Genomic DNA, 23,496 nt, shown 5'->3' with positions numbered 1-23,496 from the left:
TCCAGTTTGCCCAACCATACATGCTCCATAAATTAATTTAGTTTAAATGGTCCATTTTCTTAGATATTTCTGGACCAGAAGCCCAGAGCCCTACCTCTCCATCAAAGCTCACTCCAGCCCATCTTAATCATCCCAAGTCATCAATACCCTCTCCAGCAAATTATCCCTAATGAATATGCATAAGGTAATGTTGAAAATCTAACTGGCTGGGGTCCCCTGGGACAGGTTTAAGAACTACTGTTATCCCAGGACAAGCAGGCAGGTATTCTCACTAATGGGTGACGTGATCCAACGGAGCCCCGATACGGACGCTTCTTTGAAGAAAAACTCGAAGTTTCGAGTTGCCCGCCCAGACCAGGGCGCGTCTCCTCAGTTCTTACTTTTCCGCGGAGCCAAGAAGTCCGTCTTCAACTCTCTGCGTGAAGTTTTCTTCACTTTGCATTCTAAGTCTGTGGTTTTATTTGATCTTAATCGCTGATTTTCATCATGTTTTATTGTTTAAAAAAAAAAAAATTCTTCGTTCCGTTCAACCAGGCAGCCCCGCAGCTTCGATCTTGTGGCGGAGCTTTTTCGGCCTATGTCCCGGCCTATCACTAGTTTTAAAAAGTGTGACAAGTGCCAGCGTGCGATTTCGTTAACGGACCCTCATCGACGCTGTGTTCGGTGTCTCGGGCCTGAACATCTCCCAAAATCGTGCCAGCCTTGCTTTACACTCACCGCACGTGCTTTCAAGCGCCGTTGCATTTTGTGGGAATTGCTGTTCATGGAGTCCTCAATGGAGCCGTCGACCACAAAGGGACCTTCGCCTTTGACATCATCCGCAATTCCACAGCCTACCACCTCTGCGGTGCCGAGTCTCATCAAGCCTGCCTCGTTCATCCCGGCTCAGACTCCAGTGCCTGCTGCGATGCCTTCCTCAACCTCCTCAGATCAGGTAGCTCAGCAGCCCATTCCCCCAGTAGTGTTAAAAGTGCCCAAGGCCTCGAAGTCCAAGCACTCACACACTGCTCCGAGGTAGCGCGAGGCCCGCGCAGGTGGTCCCATTTCAGATGCGGATCCATCCTTGTTCCAGACCATGCTACAGAAGCAATTCATCGAGCTCTTTACCACGATGGGGCCTCAGCTTCTTTCCCAAATCCAGCCTGGGCACGATGAGGCCTCCCGCGAGGTCGAGCCCCCTCCAGTGCCTCAGCGGGGAACACACTCTCAACAGGGAGCAGAGTCTCTGCGAGTGTCTGGTCTGGCAACAATGCATGCATCGCAAGGAGCAGAGTCTTTGCCCATGCCTCCATTGGAACCGATCATCCCGACGGGGTTTGAGCTTTTACGGCAACCACCCCTGCTTCGATCGACCCCTTCCAGCCCCATCCACTACCTGGGGGCCTCAGCGAAGACCTACTCGCCTCGCCCATCGAGGCCGACCTCTCGACACAGTCCGCATCACCGATCGAGGCACTCCTCGAGGCACTCGTCCAGGCAGGCCTCGCCTCATCGGAAGCAAGCATACCTGGAGTATTCACCACCGACCACTACTCCTCCACCGATGCCAGAACTCGAGGACACAATGGGATCTCTCTCACCGTCTCGATCCCTGTCCCCAATGGATCCGGAGGCCTCGACCTCTTCAAGCCCGTCTCGAGGCCCTGCAACGGCTGACCAATTGTCCTTCTCGTTCCTTTGACAGATGGCTGAGGACATGGACATCCCCCTGGATATGGGGTCCAAATTCTCGAAAGAATACCTGGAGACTATGCACCTCCCTCAACCACCGGCGGAGTCCCTAAAGCTTCCCTTACACAAGCTATTGGAGCAGACCTTTGCACGGTGCCTTGAGACACCTTATTCGATCCCCGCGGTGCCGGGTAAGTTGGACACCAGATACCGCACTGTTCATCGTAAAGGGTTCGACGGCTCTCAGCTCTCCCACCAATCCCTGCTAGTGGAGTCCTCACTGAAGCGGTCCCATCCCTCCGCCTCCGTCCCACTTGGTAGAGAGGGAAAGACCATGGATCGGTTTGGCAGGAGAGTCTACCAGAACTCCATGATGGCCTCAAGAGTCCTGAATTACAACTTCCACTTCACAACATATTTGGAGTTCCTTTTGTCCGTACTCCAGAAGTTCATGCCCTACGTGGATACTAGGGCACAATTCGAGTACCAGGAGGCGCTGGCTTCGTTATCCCAGCTCCGGGTGCAGCTTATGCAGTCCTCCTACGACGCCTTTGAGCTCGCTGCTTGGGCCACAGCATGTTCGGTTGCTATGCGCCAGCTGGCGTGGCTGCGGACAATTGACATGGACCCCAACCTCCAGGATAGACTTGCCAATGTTCCATGCGCTAACACCAACCTCTTTGATGAGTCCATCGAGGCGGTAACCAAGAAGCTCTCGGACCATGAGAAGTCATTCCAGTCCATACTGCGTCCGAAGCCCAGGCCTGCTCCTCATCAATCACGCCCGCTGCTGATCTACCAGTGGCGTTACCCCCCGAAACAGGCTCCCCCCATCCGGCAGCCTGTGAAGAGGCAGCACCCGCTGAAACATCAGCAAAAGCCTCAACCATCTGCTGTTCCTAAGGCGCCTCAGCCCTTTTGACAGTCTCAAAGAGAGCATAACCACTGTCGTTCTACCTTCTTCAGCAACTCCACCTATCGGAGGTCGCATCCACCATTTTTTTCAACAATAAACGACTATCACCACCGACCTCTGGGTCCTCTCCATCGTCAAGGAGGGATACTCCCTTCAATTCCACCAAGTTCCTCCGGAACATCCTCCAAGAGAGTATCCTTCCAACTTGACGCAGACCACCCTTCTTCTTCAGGAAGCCCAGGCCTTGCTGCAGCTCGGGGCTGTTGAACCGGTCCCTCGGGACCAACAGAACAAGGGATTTTATTCCTGGTACTTCCTTGTGCTGAAGAAGACGGGCGATCTGCAGCCCATTTTGGACCTCAGGGTGCTCAACAAGTTTCTGGTCAAAGAAAAGTTTTACATGCTGACCTTGGCATCCCTGTATCCCCTCTTCGAGCAGAACGACTGGTTATGCTCTCTGGATCTGAAGGAGGCCTACACTCACATCCGGGTGGGACATTTTCATCTTCAATACCGAGTGCTTCCCTTCGGCCTGGCCTCATCCCCCAGAGTCTTCACCAAGTGCCTGGTAGTGGTAGCCGCAGCACTCAGGAACCATGGCCTCCAGGTGTTCCCTTATCTGGACGACTGGCTCATCAAGGATTCCACGTCTCAGAGAGTCGCCCTCGCGACCCAGAAGACAATTTGGTTACTACAACATCTGGGATTTGAAATAAACTTCCCAAAATCCCACTTACAGCCCTCCCAGTCTCTTCCCTTCATCGGGGTGATCCTGGATACTACCCAACTCCGAGCGTTCCTCCCTCCCCCACGCATGGAGGCTCTTCTTCACCTCTGCCATTCAGTGTCCTCTCGCCCTTCCATCTCGGAGAGACAGATGATGGTCCTGCTGGGCCACATAGCCTCTACAGTGCATGTGACGCCATTTTCCAGACTTCACCTCAGGACGCCTCAGTGGACCTTGGCGTCTCAATGGTCCCAGACGTCCGACCCTCTGACTCACACATCCAGGTCACTCCTGCTCTGCAACAGTCTCTTCGCTGGTGGATGCTATCCTCTAATCTCTCCAGAGGCTTGTTGTTCCAAACCCCCTGCCATCAGAAAGTCCTCACAACCAACTTGTCAACCTATGCTTGGGGGGGCTCATCTGGACGGCCTCCACACCCAGGGTCACTGGACCAGCACGGACCGCCAGTGCCACATCAGTCTCCTAGAATTCAGAGCGATCTTCAACGCTCTCCAGACCTTTCAACATCTCCTTCGCGACCAGGTGGTCCTCATTCGCACAGACAACCAGGTCGCCATGTACTATGTGAATAAGCAGGGAGGCATGGGATCGGCCTCCCTCTGCCAGGAAGCTCTGAAAGTGTGGGATTGGGCGATTCACAACAACACCTTCCTCAGAGTCTACATTCAGGGGGCGGACAATGCCTTAGCAGACAGCTTGAGCCGTCTTCTACAACCTCACGAGTGAACCCTCAACTCCATGCCCCTTCATCACATCTTCTCCCTGTGGGGAACGCCTCAGATAGACCTCTTTGCAGCCCCCCACAACTTCAAACTGCCTCACTTCTGCTCCAGGATCTACACCCTTCAGCGCCTCGAGGCAGATGCATTCCTCCATTTCCTCTCATTCAAAAGACTCTGGTCAAGCTGAAGTCAGACCATGCCACCATGATCCTGATTCCTCCATAGTGACCCAGACAACCTTGGTACTCCCTTCTACTTCAACTCAGCAGCAGGGAGCCATACCCTCTACCAGTTTTTCCATCTCTGCTTACACAGCATCAGGGATCTCTACTTCACCCCAACCTGCAGTCTCTACACCTGACAGCTTGGTTCCTCTCAACGTAACCCCTCTACAGTTCTCCCAACCTGTGAGGGATGTCTTAGAAGCTTCAAGGAAGCCTGCTACCAGACAATGCTACCACCAAAAATGGACTAGATTCTCTGTTTGGTGTGTCTCTCAGCATCAGGAGCCTCAACATTCCTCCTTGCCTTCAGTTTTGGACTACCTTTTGTACCTGTCTCAGTCTGGCCTCAAGTCTTCCTCCATACAAGTCCACCTCAGTGCAATCGCTGCTTTCCATCAGCCTCTACAATGGAAACCTCTGTCTGCTCATCCTGTGGTTTCCAGATTCATGAAAGGACTTTTCCATGTCAATCCTCCCCTCAAACTGCCTCCAGTGGTTTGGGACCTCAATGTTGTCCTTTCGCAGCTTATGAAATCTCCATTTGAACCTCTTCACAAGGCTCACCTGAAGTATCTCCCTTGGAAAGTGGTGTTTCTCATTGGCCTCACTTCCGCTCAATGGGCCAGTGAGCTCCAAGCCTTGGTCGCGGACCCATCTTTTACAGTCTTCCATCATGACAAGGTGGTCCTCCGCACCCATCTGAAATTTCTCCCGAAAATTGTCTCGGAATTTCATCTTAACCAATCCATCGTTCTACCAGTGTTCTTTCCGAAGCCACACTCTCACTCTGGAGAATCTGCCCTTCATACTCTGGACTGTAAGCGTGCTTTGGCTTTCTACCTAGAACGCACCAAACCTCACAGAACTGCTCCTCAACTTTTCATCTCCTTCGATCCGAACAAGTTGGGACGCCCCGTGTCCAAGCACACCATCTCCAACTGGATGGCGGCTTGCATCTCATTTTGCTATGCCCAGGCTGGATTGCCCCTTGACAAAAAAATCACAGCCCATAAGGTCAGAGCTATGGCAGCTTCTGTAGCTTTCCTCAGATCGACACCGATTGAGGAGATTTGTAAAGCTGCTACTTGGTCCTCGGTTCATACCTTCACTTCTCACTATTGCCTGGATACTTTCTCCAGACGGGATGGACAGTTTGGCCAAACAGTATTACAAAATTTATTCTCCTAAGTTGCCAACTCTCCCACCATCCCACTATGATTAGCTTGGAGGTCACCCATTAGTGAGAATACCTGCCTGCTTGTCCTGGGATAAAGCAATGTTACTTACCGTAACAGTTGTTATCCAGGGACAGCAGGCAGCTATTATTACATCCCACCCACCTCCCCTGGGTTGGCTTCTTTGCTGGCTATCTGAACTGAGGAGACTCTGGTCTGGGTGGGAAGGCACTCGCGCATGCGCGGTGCGGGCGACTCGAAACTTCGAGTTTTTCTTCAAAGAAGCGTCTGCATTGGGGCTCCGTTGGATCACGTCACCCATTAGTGAGAATAGCTGCCTGCTGTCCCTGGATAACAACTGTTACGGTAAGTAACATTGCTTTCTAAGTTGTTGCAATATGTATACAAGTAATACTTGATATATCAAGGAGGCAGGATTTTTTAAGAATCTAACTAGGTTGCTTTTATTTATGATAGAATATTAAGACCCAGCATTGAGATTGCTATCCCAACTTTTGGATAAAATGTCCCTATACCCTTTTAAACTGGGCATGTTTTGGGGTTTTTTTTTAAACTGGTTTAGGAGATGATTTTGTCACTATGTTCTGCAGCACCCAGTGTTCTTGGAAGCCTTTTATCCAAGTAGTTGTCATGCTCAATATAGCTTCCCTTTTGTGATTAGGATCTATAAAGATCAGCTGGTGGTTGGAAAGGGTATAGGGCTGCTGAGTCTCTCACTATTTTGTTTGTTGATGTCTTCAGCCAACACAGATGAGTGAACCTCATGCAATGGTGTCGTCCTCACCAGATGTTTTGAAGTCTCCAGAACAACAAAACAAGGATGCTGTCTTCAGTCACATAGTACTGGATCCTGAAAATTCTCCAGCATATAAATCTCTCTCTCTTCTTCCCAGCTCAGTGAGGTATTATGTCTGCTTGAAGTTAATGCCTATGACAGAAATTGAGTTCAAGTTTTTACTGTAGAAATTGAGTTCAAGTTTTTACTGTATTTAGTTTTGATATACCACACCTTGAGACGCCTTTCAGCGCAGTTTATATAAGTACAATATATATTTCTAGTATGACAGACACTCTATTCCTGAACCTCTGGGTAGTCAATCCTTTCTCGCAAGAGCTCTTGTAGGAAGCTTCATTTGCATAATTTTTTGCTTCTGCTTCCAACCTCTGGGCTGTTCCTCATCTCCTCAGTTGTCTTCCTGGATTTGCCACCATGAGAATGGGCTATTGGAGTTGGTGGACCATTGGTCTGACCCAGTAAGGTTATTCTTATGTTCTTATGTACAAACGAAACAGCAGGAGCTTGTCTTTTCCGCTGGTGTTTATTTTCTTTAAATTTGAGTCTTTTTCACTCAGTTTTGCGAAGCTTTCGATGCTGCAGAGGATCTCCTTTGTGGGACAGCTCTGGCTATGAAAGAGCACAGATTCTGAAGGTTAGGGTCTGCTTTTCAATGTACCTACTTAGGATGGCCTGCACTAACAGTTCGATGGCTCAGGGACCATTCCCTTGGGAGCAAGGCTCAGCCCGTGTTTGACCTCAGTGGGCTTGAGTACAAGCTGTGTGGCTCCATGGTGGTTTTCCAGGATCAGGGCTGACTGCTTTCTCTCCAAGTTTGGCGTGCATGGGTTCTGTTGAGCTCTGGTGAGTCGGTCAAGAGAGGCAGTCAGAAGACACAAGCAGTCTGGATTCCAGGCTTGTTGAGGCAGATGTTTTCCTTGTAAGCTGTTTACAGCTTCTACCCTTACAGTTCACAGCATGGCACAGTGAGTAACAGGCTGTGACAGCCTGGTAAACCAAATCGGGTGTGTGTGTGGGATTGAATGAAAGAAATTTAGCAAGTAAGATCTAATTTCTCCATCTCTTCAGACCGGTACAGTTCACTGATGGGTAATAGCTCACCATGACCAGCAGGGGGAGACTGAGACAAAACTTTTGGCTGTAATACTAATAGCTGTGCTTCCCTTTATATAACCAGTCTGTTCTCAGTCTCCAGCAGGTGGTCAGTAAGCTGTATCAGTCTTCCCTTGGTCAGTGTAGGGCTGTTGGAATTTGTGTAGTGCTTCTTGTCCCTGTCTGGTGCAGGACTAAGCTGGGGGGGACCCTTTCCTCCACTTCCCCAAAATTTTTTAGAGATTCCTCAGTTGTAAGCCTTGCCACCGATACCAGCAAGGCATATGGCTTAGAGAGCCAGTGTAATCTGTTCTTGGGGAAAAAATCCTGAGGCAGTGCCGGTCTGAAGGGAGCCTTCAGTTGTTTGTTTTTGCTTTTTATTGCTAACTGGCATTTTTTCCCTTAGCTAGGTTGCATATTGAACAATGAGCACTTTTAAAGGGAAAAAGTTCTCATTGTGCTCCAGGCACGAGGTTGATGCGGCTGGCCCATGCTCGCAGTGTGCTGGCTGCTGTGAAGGGTGCCGGTGAGCAGGATTCCCCTTCGTGAGTACCTCGCATGCCAGCAGCTGACAGCGGTCAAGCCCATGCTTTCCTCGCCCACACAGGGATACCCCCAGCTGCTGATGGTCAGGGAAATAAGGTTTACCGCCGATGCTGCTGGGGACTCCTTTACTGCTGCTGCCGGCTTGCCTGCTTTAGCAGCTGGGAAGGTTCCATGCCCACCCACAGGATGCTCTGGATCAGACAATGGGTGGGGGATTCCTCCAAGGCGATCCTAAATAAACTTCTGTTCCAGGGACAGTTACTTTTCAGGTAATGCCTTGATGATATAGCCAATGTGCAGGACCATAAGCCAAAATCCTTGCCAGATAGCAGACATTGGGCCCCAAGGGGCTCTTGTTAGAGTAATTTTTGGACTTTCAGGTGTTACCAGCAGTATGTCAGAGGGCCTTCAATAACCTTTTTCAAGGTTGAATCTTAATCTGGTTCTCCGGGCACTAGTGAGTCTGCCCTCTGAGCCTCTGAAGCAAGCTTCCTTGATGGACGTTGCCATCAGTTAGTGTTTTTGTTGACGATCACCTCCACCCAGAGAGTATCAGAACTTCAGACTTTGTTTATTTCTCACCCGCCCTTATCCAGGGTGAGTTACATATTAACAACCAAAATAAGATTTACATTTATCGTACAAAACACTTCAAAGACACACTATAACAAATTACATACTTGCATATCAAATCAAATTACATATAACATACATGAAACATAGAACATGACGGCAGAAAAGGGCCACGGCCCATCTAGTTTGCCCACACTATTGGCCCACCCCCTAACTACCTCCATGAAGAGATCCCACATGCCAATCCCATCTTTTCTTAAAATCTGGCACACTGCTTGCCTCAATTACCTGTTGTGGAAGATTATTCCCGCTATCAACCATCCTTTCGGTGAAGAAATATTTTCTGGTGTTGCCATAAAATTTCCCACCCCTGATTTTCAACGAATGCCCTCTTGTTGCCGTGGGTCCTTTAAGGAAAAAGAGATCCTCTTCCACCTCGATATCTTTTAAGGCCAAAACTGGCCAAACCCACACATACATCAAAATACAAAATTCCATAAGTCATACAAGATGCCTCAATAACAGACATCAATAAACCAAATAAAACAAGCCAGTACATCGAACACCTCCATGCCCAGCACTCAAGAGTCATCACTCCTTCTCCCTCAGCCAAACTCAGACCCTATATTTCATTTTACAGAACAGATGTCTTTTCAACAGTTTCCTAAAATTTTGAACATTTTGCTGCTGGCGAATGTATCCTACAGAAATCCTTTTCTTAGGATTACGGATTCAGGAGTGCACAGTGATTTTCAGCTTCTACATCAACCAGGAAGTTTAGATCATCTGTTTGTGCTGGCTGGAGCAGCCCGTAAAAGTCAGCCAACATTGAATGCCACTATTTCCAGGTGGATCCATATGGCCATTTCGTCCACCTATGTCAGCAGTGGAAAGTGTCCACCTATTTCTGTGAAGGCGCATTCCATGAGAGGAGTTGCAGTTACTACACAAGCCAATAGAGGTTCTTACATACAGCACTGAGAATGAAAGCTCATATCACTGGAAAGAAAAGAACCTCAGAAACCCGCTCAGATTCTGACTCAAAGTAAACTTAGTCTTAGACTTATCAGTTCCGGCTTTCTATTATAGGTTCTGAAAAACCTTCCAGTTTTTTAAGCTGTGAAATGTACCCTAATAGGGTGAAATTTAAATAATGACGTCCATAATTTAAACACCAAAAAAAAATGTGAAAACACACTGCATTATGAAAATTAATCACTTAAAGATTGGTATCACTTGTCATAAATGCCATCATTTGGTGAACAAAACTCATGATTCAACCGTTGCTTGCTAGACAGCGTAATGTATAAACTGTGAGCAAACTTATCTTTATCTCTTATCTGTGCCCAATAAGACCTATTTCGCTGAGCAGGTCAGCTTTTTCTGGGGATATTCATGGAACAGTTAAATACATTAAAGCAGTATTTCTGAGGAGATCTACAAGCATAATGAAACATACGTATTAAAAATGCAGTATAGTGTGTGCTACACACCATAAAACACTAACCACATCATTAAAAGTCTTTTTTCTTCTTATTGACACATTACCCCTTCCCCTGCTGTGTGTGGAGATAGTTCTACCAGGAACAAACAAAAAAGGCTCAAGTATTCCACAGTCAAAAAAATGGAAGTCAAACACAAAAGAAGAAAAGACTGTGGAATCCAATGATCTTGATAAGCCATTTATTAAAACAAGTCAAATAAAATAATCTCCACTCCATGTTTCGGCTAAAAGCCTCCTTCAGGGGTCCTAGTAGGGTAAGTAAGGTGAAGAAGGCCTTTTCTCCATGGTCATCCTTTCCTCTTCTGTTTCCTCTACAGGGCTGTCTGCTTTGTTACACTCTGAGGCAGTGTCTCTCAAACTGTGTGCCGTGACACAGTGATGTGCCCTGAAGAGATTTTGGGTGTGCCACGAGAGAATCCAGAATTCTACTTTATTTTTAAAAATTTCCTTCATAAGTTGGACACTAGAAAAGATAACCTGTACATCACATATGCAAGAGTTTGTCAATGTTATGAGCATGTGTGTAAGAATACAACCACCCAAACAAGCATCATTCTTTGATGTGATTGGTCCCTGAAAACTAACAGCAAATAGTTTTATTTTTATTTTTTATGCAGTGGTTTTCCTAACTTGAGCAGCAAAGCAATCAAGGGTTTGTTATGGTTTGGATCTTCACATTTGTAAACTTGATTTTCAGCTCTGACAGAAATGAAATTTTTTTTAAAAAAGAGAACGACTGCAGATGGAGGATGGTGAAATTCTTTGTTTGCTTGTCAACTATTGAGTCGTATTTTGAATTAATTTGCACTCAAAAACACACATCCATCGCATTAATTAGCAATTCAAATCTACCTACTTTAGTTTCACCATTGCTACAATTACCCATACAAAGCTTAAAAAACTTTAAATAAATAACTCTCAAATTTAATTTTTTGTTGGTTTTGCAATTTTATAATTTCAGTTATAATGTGCTGCGAAAAATATTTGCTCCATTTTTTGTGGCACACTAAACTTTTTACCCCTTTTAGTGTGCCGGAGATACAAAAGTTTGAGACACTGCTCTGAGGAGATGAGGGGCAACCAGAGGGTAAGGGAGGAGGAGCAAAAAAGTATACAAATGAAGCTCCTTACAAGAGTTCTTGTGAGAAGGTTCAGGAATGTAAGAAAAAAACCTAATCTTTCCAAAGTAAGGAAAATAACTACAATCATAGATATGGTAGAGAGTTACTGAAACAGGACGAGCAAAAAGGAAGGAGGAGGGAGAAGGTGAGTATGAGATCCCATAGCTATGATCCCTACCAAGTGCAGATAGGATTAGGAGAAATCTTTGCTAAAGTCCACTAAAAATAGAAATGTTTTCAAGTCCTTTTAAAATTTGTCAAGGGATTGCTCTTGATGTAATGTCAAGCTGTGTGTGTGTGGGGGGGGGGATTCCAGAATGTGTGGGCAATGATGCTGAAAATGTTTAATTTAATGGTTTTGAAGTAGATCTACAGATAGAGGAGATAGTTAAAAGGTTATAGTCGGAAGAGTGAAGGGTTCTGGCTGCATGGTATCAGAAGACATGATATAGGGAGACAAGATTGTTGAGACTTGAAGATTAAAGGTTTTTTTTTTTTTTTAAATATATGATGTGGTGGGTTATGAGAGCCAATGAATCAGTAAAACTTCCTTATTAAACTTATTGGTCCATGTCAGACCAGTCCAGACTAGTGAATTAATTTTCCCTGCCAGCAGGTGGAGACAGAAAAGGAGCTCAGAGCTGCTGTCATCCTTTTTATAAGGGGCTGGTGTTGCCTTCAGCTCTGGGATATATCTGTCTCCATCAGATAGTGTAGGCATTTGGTCTGGTGCAACAATTACATGTAGGCCACATCCGGTATTCTCGTAGGTCCAGATTTCCAGTGGAACTTAGATGAAGTTCAGGGGAAGCTGTGGGCAACAGTCTTTTTGGAGCTGATTTTCCTTTCCTCTTGGGAACAGGTAATAGTGCTTGGATTTCAAGTTTTATTTAAAATTAGATTGATTTCCTATCCTGGATTCTGGGCAATATACATTAATTAAAAAAAGGGGGAGTACAAAAATTAAAACCAGACATGTACAAACAGAATACGTGGAAATGAAATACAATAGACTGAGAGGGGAAGGGTTTGAACTACAATAAATTCTAGAAAAGAGAACATTAAAAGGAATTCTTGCACAGTAACCTCTGGAATCTACACCATAGGGTCATTTACCTCTTTCAGCCTAGAAACTGTAGGGAACTTAAAACCAATTTCTAGCCCCTCCCTCTGTGGTGATCTCCTGTTACTCACCCCTGGATATTCAGTTTCGTTTCCTACAGCCTAAGCTGTAGGGTCATATCTTTTCTGCTTTATTTTTCTAAAAGTTCTAGTCAATTGATTTGTTCTTGTTGTGGGTCTTGTCCTGGTGCTGCGGGTTCACCCTGCGGGGAAATCTTTTGGCGGGTGAACGCAGATTTTCTGAAAAAGTCTGCTTCTGGGGAGTTACCTGTTAGAATCACTATGACAAGCCCCCTAGACAGCCTGCTGGTCAGATTGGGTCTCTAGGTTAGGGAGCCATCTCTCCCTGGTTCGTCTGCTAAGGAGTAGAGCGCAGGCTGGGATCGGGACCAGACCTTCCCTAATTACCCTGAGAGGTCCTGTTAGTCACTGATTGAGGTGGCAGGGAAGGTGAGTCGGTCAGAAGACCTGAAATCCAGTTTTCTCAGCTCCTGAGGTACTGATCTCCTTGTATGCTCTGTATTGCCTGCCATTCTGTATTATGCAACTCCAGCCACTGTATCTGTGTTGAACGCTGATTTTTTTTTTTTTTGGGGGGGGGGCCTTAAAAGGTTTTTTGGGTGGTTTCCCTACATGTCTTACCCACTCCCCACCTATAAAATTGCCATTTTCCTGGATTCCCTGCATTTTTCCTGAGCTGTTTTAGGACTAAATCGGCACCCGCGGCAATCATCTTGGATTTTCTTTAAAACTTTTAAAAGTATATTTTTTGACCTTAGGAATTTTATTTTCACTCCAAACTTCACAAATGGCCTCCTCAAGTCAGGATGGCATGGATTCCTGCCATAATTGCGGCGGGTGGCTGCCGGATTCGCAGCCATGTATCATGTGTGCTGTAGCCTGCGAGGGGAGTGATGCATGCACAAATTCTTCGCTCACCTCCTACAGCAACGCCCCACATTCCTCCCTTTCTACTGGAGACGCAAATGAAGCGTCCAGTGCATCCAAAAAGAGTACAGAGGGCGCTCCCGCAAAACGCAAGTGCAATTCCGGGGAAGAGTCTCATCTGCTAAGCATTCTAAAACAGGCACACAGAGCAGCTCTTGCCGCCGGTGAATATTTCCCACCTGAATGTGTGGTACATAGACTAAACCGCCTGAAACAATCCCGCGTGGACAATGCTGGGTAGACAATTGCGTGCAGAACATCAGTGCGCTGGATTGAAACACTATTTTAAAGAGTTGCGAGGGTATGTGGGGGGAACCACCCCACTTAGAACTGTTGGTGCTTCCGTTGTGAGGGGGAGGAACCCCCCCATTAAAGAGGAAACAGCCCTTTTCCCTCTTTTAGGGAAAAATTATAGTTTCCTCTGTATTGGGGAGCACCAACAGTTCTAAGTAAAGTGGAGGATTCCCCCCCATGTCCCCCACTTGGAGCGCTTTAAAATAGTGTTTCAATCCATCACGCTGATGTCCTGCGCATGATTGTCTCGCGCGGTTTTGACTCATCACCGAATTTGTAAATATGATGTATCAGGCTTTTCTGGTTAAAAAGGCTGTGCCTGCTTCTTATACTCAGAATCTAGTGCAGCAGATGGGGTCTGCCCCTCCTCTGGATTCCAGCATGTCTCTGTGTTCTATTTCAAGGACATCGGAGAGCAAACGGGAGGTTCCCGCCATCGCTTCTACCTCGGTTTCTGTCCGGTTGCTGTCACAAGTTATTTCAGAAGCATCCACTGATGTGGCTAATCTAGCGGGCCTTTGGGATCCCCCTTCCAGCAGGTCCCAAGATCTTGGGGATGACCCGTCAGTGTGCAGGCTAATTAAGACTAGCTGCTTACCTGACCTTATTTCTGAGTCCCTAAGGACCCTGAACATGAATTCAGACCAGCAGGAACAGGAAGAATGTTCCATAATGAGTGATCAGCATCCACTGTCCGCTTCCTTTCCGAACAATCCAGATCTGGCTAGGATTCTCTCAGCGGCCTGGAAGTCCCCAGAGGGTCCCCTTAAATGTGCTAGGGCCATGGCACATTTGTATCCCATGGACCAGTGGCGTACCAAGAGGTCCGCCCCGGGTGCACGCTCCAAGGGGGGGCTATAGAGGGCGAGGAGGGAGGGTCAGTCGGGAAGTGCTTCTGGCTTCCCCTCCCCCCCGCGTCCGTTTCCCCCTCCCCCCAGCGTCCGGCTTCCCCCCAGCCTCCCCGCACCGTTTACCTTCTAGTTGCAGCCTGCACAGAAGATTGCGGTTATAGTGTGTTTGCAGACTGCTTTTAGCTGTTTCCTCTGCCGTGATCCTGCCTCTGACGTCAGAGGAGGGGCGAGACTGCAGCAGAGGAAACAGCTAAAAGCAGTTTGCAAAGACGCTATAACCACGATCTTCTGTGCAGGCTGCAACTAGAAGGTAAACGGTGCAGGGAGGCCAGGGGGGAACATGGAGGCCTTCGTGGGGGGGGGGGTGCACAGTCCTTTGGAGTGGGGGGTGGGACAGGCCTTGTGGGGGTGCAGGCCTTCAAGGGGGGGGCAGACCTTCAAGGGATGGGGGACAAGCCTTCAGGGGGAGATGCAGGCCTTCAGGGGGGGACAGACCTTCAGGGGAGGAGGGGGGCCCTGGTGTAGAAGTACATGGAGGGAAGGGGGGGTTCAAAGAGATGTGCATATGCCGGACTTTTGGGGGGAAGAAATAATGGGTCTAAAAAAAGAGGAGAGGGAGAGAGATGATGGACAATGGGATTTGGGGAGGGAAGGAACAGAAAGGGAGAGAAGTTGGACACAAGGGATGGTGGGGGGGTAGAGATACTGGATAGGAGGGTAGTTGGGAAAAGATAGGGAGAGATGGTGGACCCTGGGGTGGTGGGGAAGGAGGGAGAAATGCTGGATGAAAGGGTAGTTAAGAAAAGGAGGATCTGTGGATGGACACAAAAAAAAAAAGAAAGATGCCAGACCTCCAGGGGAAGGAAGGGAAACGGAAGGGGAGGACAGAGATGGCAGATGGATGGTTAGCATGGAGAAAGAAGAAAGGAGACCCTAGCAAGCAAGTTATCAGAAGACAACCAGAACCTGGGACCAACAAGATTTCAATAATGACCAGACAACAAAAGGTAGAAAAACTAATTTTATTTTCCATTTTGTGATTACAATATGTCAGATTTGAAACATGTATCCTGCCAGAGCTGGTGTTAGACCGCAAATGTGAGCTAGGATGTAACAGAGAGAGAAAAAAAATCTTTTTTGTTTGTTTATTTTGTTTACACCACAGCGCCAGTGTGGTTAGGAGAAGGCAAAGGGGGTGAAGAGGCTTAAAAATTAACTCACCATGATGTTTGAAAAAAACACCCAATTGGGCAGGAAAATCGAATCGCTAAACCAATTCAATAGGCTGAATTGAATCAAATTTTTTTTTCCTGAATCGGGTAACACTAGTGCACAACCGGCCGGGTCCGGAAGCTCCCGTGCTGCTGAAAACGGCACCTCAGCGCGGCTGCCTTATTTATTCCAGAGCAGAGTCGGCAGGCACGCTGAAGTGCATGAAGGTCCCGCGATGACTACTTCTGCTGCCGCTGCTTCGGAAGTGGTAAGTGACATTGGAGGGGGGTGGACCGGCAGCAGCAGTCATCGCGGGACCTTGCCGCAACTCCCTGCGTGTGTTGTCCCAGCCCCCCTCTAACATCACTTACCTCTTCCGGAGCAGAGGCAGCAGAAGTAGTCATCGCGGGACCTTGCTGATTTCTATGGAGAGAGAAAGAAGCATAGCAGGGTGGTGGAAGGAGAAAAAGGGAGTCAGAGTGGTATGGAAACGTGGTGAAGGATGAGAAAAGTGGCAGATGCTGATGGAAGTGGGGGGAAGGGAGAGGAGAGAGTGAAATGCCAGACCATGGAGGTATGGGAGAGATGGAAGAGGGGAAGTATAAAGTTTCTGGAAAGTGAATAGGAGAGAAGATGCCATATAGAAGGGGCAGAGAGAGGGTAGACAGTTGTTGAAAGGAAGAGAGTGACAAGAAGATGAAAGCAGAAACCAGAGAAGACAAGGTAGAAAAAAATTATTATTTTTTATTTTTTATTTTTTTGCTTTAAGCTTAGATGCATCGCTGTTTCTGTGGTGTTGCATTGTATGCAGAGTCCAGCTTCTTGGTGCTTCAGTTTAATCTTTGTCTACGTATTTTTATTCTATCTCCCCATTTACAAAACTGTAGAGCGTTTTTTAGCGTTGGCATCTGAGTTGTTACCACCATTGCTAAAAACAACACTACAGTTTTGTAAAAGGGAGAGGGGTTTGTGATTACATACTAGGCGAAGGTGTGTTCTGTGTTCGAAAAGACATGGTTTTATGTTAGGATTGACTGTGTAGGATTGATCTGTACTAGTCTTGCTTGTTTAGCTTTACAATGGGTTTATTGACGTACTGTTCACTGCAGTATGTAAGATGCTGCCTTTTCCTAGGTACACTCTTGTGTGACGTGTGAATTGTTACTAAAAATCATGTTTTACATACAGATGGGGGGGAGGGTGTCAAAAAATGTTGGGCCCCGGGTGCCACATATGCTAGGTACACCACTGCCATGGACCCGGAATTCACCAAATGGCTGGCTCCGCCAAAGGTAGATTTGGCTGTAGCACAGGTCACTAATCTAATCTAATCGGAGCGGAACTACTACAGCACAGGTCACTAATCTAATCTCTAATCTTATGGGAGCGGAACTATTACAGCAGGTTTGTAATCTATCCCTGAAAACAGGCGTGATCCCGGAGGATTGGAAGATAGCCAATGTTACGTCCATCTTTAAAAAGGGATCGAGAGGTGACCCGGGGAACTACAGACTGGTAAGTCTGACCTTGGTTCCGGGGAAAATGGCGGAAGCGCTGATAAAAGATAGCATCGAGGAGCATCTAGAGAGGCATAAACTTATGAAAACAAGCCAACATGGCTTCTGCAAGGGAAGATCGTGCCAGACGAACTTATTGCACTTCGAAAGAATTAACAAACGGATGGACAAAGGGGACCACATAGACATTGTATACTTAGACTTCCAAAAAGCCTTTGACACGAGACCCCATGAACGCCTACTTCGGAAACTAAAGAACCATGAGGTGGAAGGAGACGTACACAGATGGATCAGGAATTGGTTGGCGGGCAGAAAGCAGAGGGTAGGAGTGAAGGGCCGCTACTCAGATTGGAGGAAGGTCACGAGTGGTGTTCCGCAGGGGTCGGTGCTTGGACCACTGCTATTCAATGTATTTATAAATGATCTAGAAATGGGGACGAAGAGCGAAGTAATAAAATTTGCAGATGACACCAAGCTATTCAATGGGGCTAGGACTAAAGAGGACTGCGAAGATTTATAAAGGGACCTAAACAAACTAGGGGAGTGGGCGACGAGATGGCAGATGAAGTTCAATGTAGAGAAATGCAAAGTCTTACATGTAGGAAACAGAAACCCGAGGTACAGCTACACAATGGGAGGGCTGTTATTGAGTGAGAGGTCCCAAGAAAGGGACTTGGGGGTAATAGTGGACATGACAATGAAGCCATCGGCACAATGCGCAGCGGCTGCTAAGAAAGCAAATAGAATGCTAGAAATAATCAAGAAAGGTATTACAAGCAGAACGAAAGAAGTTATCCTGCCGTTCTATCGGGCGATGGTGCACCCGCATCTGGAGTACTGCGTCCAATATTGTTCGCCGTACCTAAAGAAGGATATGGCGATACTCGAGAGGGTTCAGAAGAGAGCAACGCGTTTGATAAAAGGTATGGAAAACCTTTCATACACTGAAAGATTAGAGAGACTTTTTCGCTGGAGAAGCGGAGACTTAGAGGGGATATGATAGAGATTTATAAGATCACGAAGGGCATAGAGAAAGTGGAGAGGGACAGATTCTTCAAACTTTCGACAACTACAAGAAGGAGAGGACATTCCGAAAAATTAAAAGGGGACAGATTCGGAACCAATGCTAGGAAGTTCATCTTCACCCAACGGGTGGTGGACACCTGGAACGCGCTTCCAGAGGGAGTGATAGGACAGGATACGGTATTGGAGTTCAAGAAGGGATTGGACAATTTTCTGAAGGAAAAGGGGATAGAAGGGTATAGATAGAAGGCTAGTATACAGGTCCTGGACCTGATGGGCCACCGCGTGAGCAGACTGCTGGGCATGATGGACCTCAGGTCTGACCCAGCAGAGGCACTTCTTATGTTCTTATGGTTCACATATAATTAACACTAGAATACATAGTAAAAAAAAAAGCATGAGAGAATTAAGAACTATAGTATTATCATTTTGTTGAGCCTGTAGTTAAACCATTTAAAAATTGCGAGAATAACAAAATTTTCAGGGATTTACGGAATAATTGCAGCTGGCCTATAAGCCTAAAGGAGTCAGGGAGTTCATTCTAGATCTCTACAAACTTGAAAACAAAAGATCAACTGAGCTTCCCAGCAAATTTAATTCCCTTAAAGGAAGGGAAGGATAGCTTATATCTTTGTGTATTTCTCAAATGGCAAGGTCTGAGGGTATTCCAACATAAGGGAACTAAAGGATCAAATATTCCATAGAGGAGCTTGAAGATTATGCATACACATTTAAACTTCCTTGCCCTCGGATGGAGGAGTGGTCCTGAAGGATGTTCAGGACAGGCAAGTGGATTTCATCCTCAAGTGGTGGCGGGAGTGAGAGCTACAGCGGCCACCTCCTTTGTTGCCTGTGCGTGTTACACCAAACTGCGACAAGATCCCAAGGAGGTTGTTCTTTGGGACCTAGACTTCCTGGTTTTTGGGGTGAATTATCTTGCGGATGCCCTCTATGACATGATAAAAGTTTTTGCTAAGCTTGGAGCTTATTCAGTGTCAGCACGGCGAATGCTTTGGATTCGCCAGTGGTCCGGTGATTCTTCTTCCAAGGCTACGCTGATCAGGTTGCCTTTCAAAGGTTTGCTCCTGTTTGGCCTGGATGATCTCATGGCCAGTGTTCAGGATTGTAAGCCTAAGGTGCTTCCCGGTTGTAAGCCTCACCCGGCACAGGGTTCGGGACAGCCAAATTTTTGTTCCTACCGGCGCTCTCATCAGTATTCCGGGACCCCTGCAACAATGCTTCAGAGCTCCTTCCAGACCTCACTTCAGAGGCCCATCTCAACAACAGTCCTCCAACAAACGTTCTGCCCCCTCTAAGAAGCAGTTCTGACACCAGGCCTTTGCTGCCTCTCCCTCAGGTTGGGGAGAGGCTTTCGGCCTACCTACCAGAGTGGGAGAGGGTGACTTCAGACCAGTGGGTCCTCAAAGTGCTCAGAGAGGGTCTATAGCGGCAGTGGTGCCCGGGGAGTTCTTGGCTTCCTTGGATCTCACGGAAGTGTACCTCCACATTCTAATCTTTCTGGAATACAGGAGGTTCTTGCATTTCCATGTGCTAGGGCAGCATTTCCAATTTGCGGCTCTACCCTTCAGCTGTGCCTTGGTGCCCAGAACCTTCACCAAGATCATGGTGGTAGTGGTTGCTCACCTGCGCTCGCAGGGTATTCTAGTCCATCCGTACCTGGATGACTAGCTGATCAGAGCCCCCTCTCTAGTGGAGGGCCACAGGGGTTCATCAAGTGGTGCATCTGCTGGGGAGTGTCTTGGCTGGGTGATCAACATGAAGAAGAGCCACCTCGAACTAACGCTGGAATTGGAGTACCTGGGAGTCAGGATTCACACGGCCAGGAACCAGGTGTTCCTTCCGGATCCCAGGAAGCTCAAGTTATGGAGTTCCATTCAGGCTACGTTGGCAGTCCCAGTTCTTTCGGCCTGATAGTATCTGCAGGTCCTGGGTCTCATGGTGGCGACCATAGACGTGATTCCATGGGTCCGAGCTCGGCTTCAGCCTCTTCAGCAGTCGCTCTTGGCTCGGTGGAATCCCCTGCGGAATATTTATTAATTTTTAAACTGTTGTTTTAAATCTTAAATTTTACTGTTACATACCTTCCCAATGTTTTTTTCCTTTGTTTGTTCTACTTTTCTATCATGAATTGTATTTCACTTCCCCTTTTTACCTTTTGTTACGAATATGTTGAACTATTTCTAATATTATGTTATTATTCAAGTTTGATTTGTATTATATGTTTAATCTTTTTTAAGGTTTGTATTGTATTGTTTCCCTCTGAATGTATTTTAAATTGTACATCGCTTTGAATTATGATTAAGCGATTAATCAAAAAATCATTAAACTTGAAACTTATGTTGCTTCCTTGGACAGCGACAATCAGCAGACGTATGCTCTGGTGGCTGAACCCGGTGACTCTGAACAGAGGGGTGACTCAGAGTCTTGGACTGGGTGACGCTGACAATGGACGCGAGTCTTTCCAGCTGGGGGGCTGTGTGCGGATCTCTCCTAACGCAAGGCCGGTGGTCTGTTTTGGAGAGCAGATGGTTGATCAATCGTCTGAAGGTGCGAGCGATCCAACTGGCCTTGTTGCGTTTTCAGAAGTGCCTCCATCGACACGCTGTTCGAGTGTTCTCAGACAATGCGACAGCAGTAGCCTATGTCAATCGCCAGGGAGGCACGAAGAGTCCCTTGCTGAACCTAGTAGCTCGAATGCTCTTTTCCTGGGAGGTAAAGCATCTGGTGGCCCTGTCCGGACCACGTGGCAGGCATAGACAACCGATCAAGCAGACTTTCTCAGTTGTCAGATTCTGGACCTAGGGGAATGGTCCCTGTCCAGGATAGCGTTCGTGTCCATAGTCTGGCAGTGGGGACGTCCATCCTTTGATCTGATGGCATCTGCCAGAAACTGGAAGGTAGACAGATTTTTCAGCCACCGCCGAGAAGTTGACAACAAAGGGTTGGATGCACCAGTACAACCTTGGACACAAGGAGAGCTCCTCTATGTCTTTCCTCCATGGCCCTTGGTACGACATGTTCTGCGTCTAGTGTCCTCGTATGTGGGCCCTGTGTTCCTGGTGGCCCTGGACCGGCCCTAGGAGACCATGGTACGCAGACCTGGTGCAATTGAGCATAAGGAGGGGGGTCTGCGACTTTCTTGCCATTCATGGCTGCTCACAAAGGGCCCCATAGCGCTTCAAGATCTGGACCGCTTTGGTCTTATGGCTTGGCTCTTGAGCGCGCTGCTTTGACAGCTAGAAGCTATTCTTCTGCGGTTATCGCTACGTTCCTGCAGAGTAAGCGGAAATCCACTGTGTCAGCTTATGCGAAAGCCTGGAGGTGCTTTTAGGCTGGTGTGAGCGGGTTCAGGTAGATCCTTCGTCTCCTGTGGCGCAGGTCTTGGATTTCTTGCAAGCGGGCCTTCGGAAGGGTCTTACGATCTCTTCGCTTCATGTTCAGATTATGGGCCTCTCTTGCTTGGGTCTCCGCTTCTCTCAGGAGTTCACTTGCATCTCACCTGGATGTTACCCGCTTCTTGCGGGTGCGGGGAGACTGCGGCCTCATTTGTGACTGCCTTGCCCAACATGGAATTTGAACCTGGTTCTCCACTGGCTAGCTCGTCTGCCTCTGGATCAGATCTCTCTGAAGGATCTTACCATTAAAACCGTTTTCCTTGTAGTGGTCACTTCTGCCCATAGAGTTTCGGAGCTACAAACACTTTCGTGCAGAGATCCCTTTTTTCATATCAGGGATTATGCAGTCCTCTTGAGGACTATTCCTTCCGTTCTGCCAAAGGTGTTCTCAGCGTTCCATGTCAGTCAGGAAGTTCATCTGCCCGCCTTTGTCCCTTCGCGTTCCAAGTCCAAGGACTGTGTTTTGCATTCTCTGGACATGAGGCGTCTCCTTCGGAGGTACCTGGAGGCCATGAATGACTTTTCTCTCTCGGACCATCTGTTTGTGCTGTTGGGTCCTGCCTGGTGGGGTAGGCCTGCTTCTAAGGCTACCATATCTAGATGGATCTGTGCGGCCATTTAGGCTGCCTATGTGTCAACAGAGAAGAAGCCTCCCCTTGGGGTAAAGGCTCATTTTACCAGAGGACTGGCCGAATGGACAGCTGTTTCTCCTGAGGATATTTGTAGGGTGGCCACTTGGGCCTCTCTGCATGCTTTCACAAAGTTCTACTGGCTTGATGTGGCAGCAAAGCAAGATGCAGCTTTTGGGGCTTCATTCCTGGCGGTAAGCTCATCGGGTTCATCGAATGGTACCGTCAGCTCCCATGAGTTTCGCGAGAACCGACAGCACCATTCGGGTGGTGGCGCAGGACCAAGCAGGTATGCTCGGGGCTCATGCCTGCCTTTCACCTCTGCGGCAGATGGGGGACTCGCGCAGCCATCCAGCAGGGGAGCCTGCCGATGCAGCGCTGAACCGCCAGGATTGCATAAAGGTACCGGGGAGGAGGGGCAAGCGGTATTTGCTCCATAAAATGCACCCTTATTTCCACCCACTTTTTTTGGGGAAAAAAGTGCATCTTATGGAGCAAAAAATATGGTACTTTTTTACACTGCTTACTTCCTGATTTTGAGGGGTGGGATTGAAACCGGCAGAGCCTATAGTGACTTTGCACGAGGAAAGGCCCCCGCAGCATCTGGCTTCTTCATTGCCAGCCAGTTTAGCGGGACCAAAAGGCTCATTGCAATCCAGATGTGTTGCTGACTTATCATTCCCCCTCCTCCCGGCAGCTGGCAAACAGCATGGACGACCACCATGGTTGCTGATAGGAGGAATTTTCTGTCTGCCTCGCATTGTGGGCCTACCTCAGACCCGCGATGCCCTTTCCCACAGCCAGCGCCCCAGGTAGATAGTGCTAGAGGTGGCAAAGAGAAAGGGTGATGGGGAGAGATCTTGGATAGAGGTGGAAGGAGAGAGATGAGGTGTTGGAGGAAAGAGGGGAAAGGATATGCTGGGTGGAGGGGGCAAATCAGTAGATACTGGTTAGAAGAGTGAAAATAAAGGGGGAAAAAGAGAAAGAGAAGATGCTGGAAGGGGGGAGAGAGGGAAGAAGTAGCAGAGAAAACTGGAGAATCTTAGAATGAAGGAGATGGAAAACTGTAAATAGTAGTGCTGCCTGATTCAGAGAAAAAATTTTTGTTTTGATTTTCCTGCCCAATTGGGTGTTTTTTTTTTTCCAAATCTTGGCTTATTTTGTAATCTCTTCACCCACCCCACTCCATTTGCACTCCCCTACCCACACTGGTGCTGTGGTGTAAATAAAATAAAACTTTTCCTCTCTCTATTAGGTTCTAGCTCACTTTCGTTGTCTAACACCAGCTCTGGCAGGATACACATTTCAAATCTGACATATTGTAATCGGAAAACAAAAAATAAAATTATTTTTTCTACCTTTTGTTGTCTGGTCA

The 23,496-nt window shown here is 47.5% G+C and overlaps 1 protein-coding gene across 3 annotated transcripts in view; it reads left to right on the top strand.

Annotated features, from left to right (window-relative positions):
• BUB1B (BUB1 mitotic checkpoint serine/threonine kinase B) overlaps window positions 1–23,496 on the top strand; it is a 287,868-nt gene that overhangs the window by 170,923 nt on the left and 93,449 nt on the right. For all 3 annotated transcript variants that reach the window (XM_033953065.1, XM_033953063.1, XM_033953064.1), the window contains exon 11: window positions 6,219–6,379. In XM_033953065.1, the coding sequence (XP_033808956.1) occupies window positions 6,219–6,379 (161 nt within the window). The remainder of the gene's footprint in view (window positions 1–6,218; window positions 6,380–23,496) is intronic.

The sequence above is a fragment of the Geotrypetes seraphini genome, chromosome 7, assembly GCF_902459505.1.
Source record: "Geotrypetes seraphini chromosome 7, aGeoSer1.1, whole genome shotgun sequence".
Taxonomy (NCBI): Eukaryota; Metazoa; Chordata; class Amphibia; order Gymnophiona; family Dermophiidae; genus Geotrypetes; species Geotrypetes seraphini.
The sequence above is the reverse complement of the archived record's forward strand: the minus strand, read 5'-3'. Positions and strand labels throughout refer to the sequence as shown.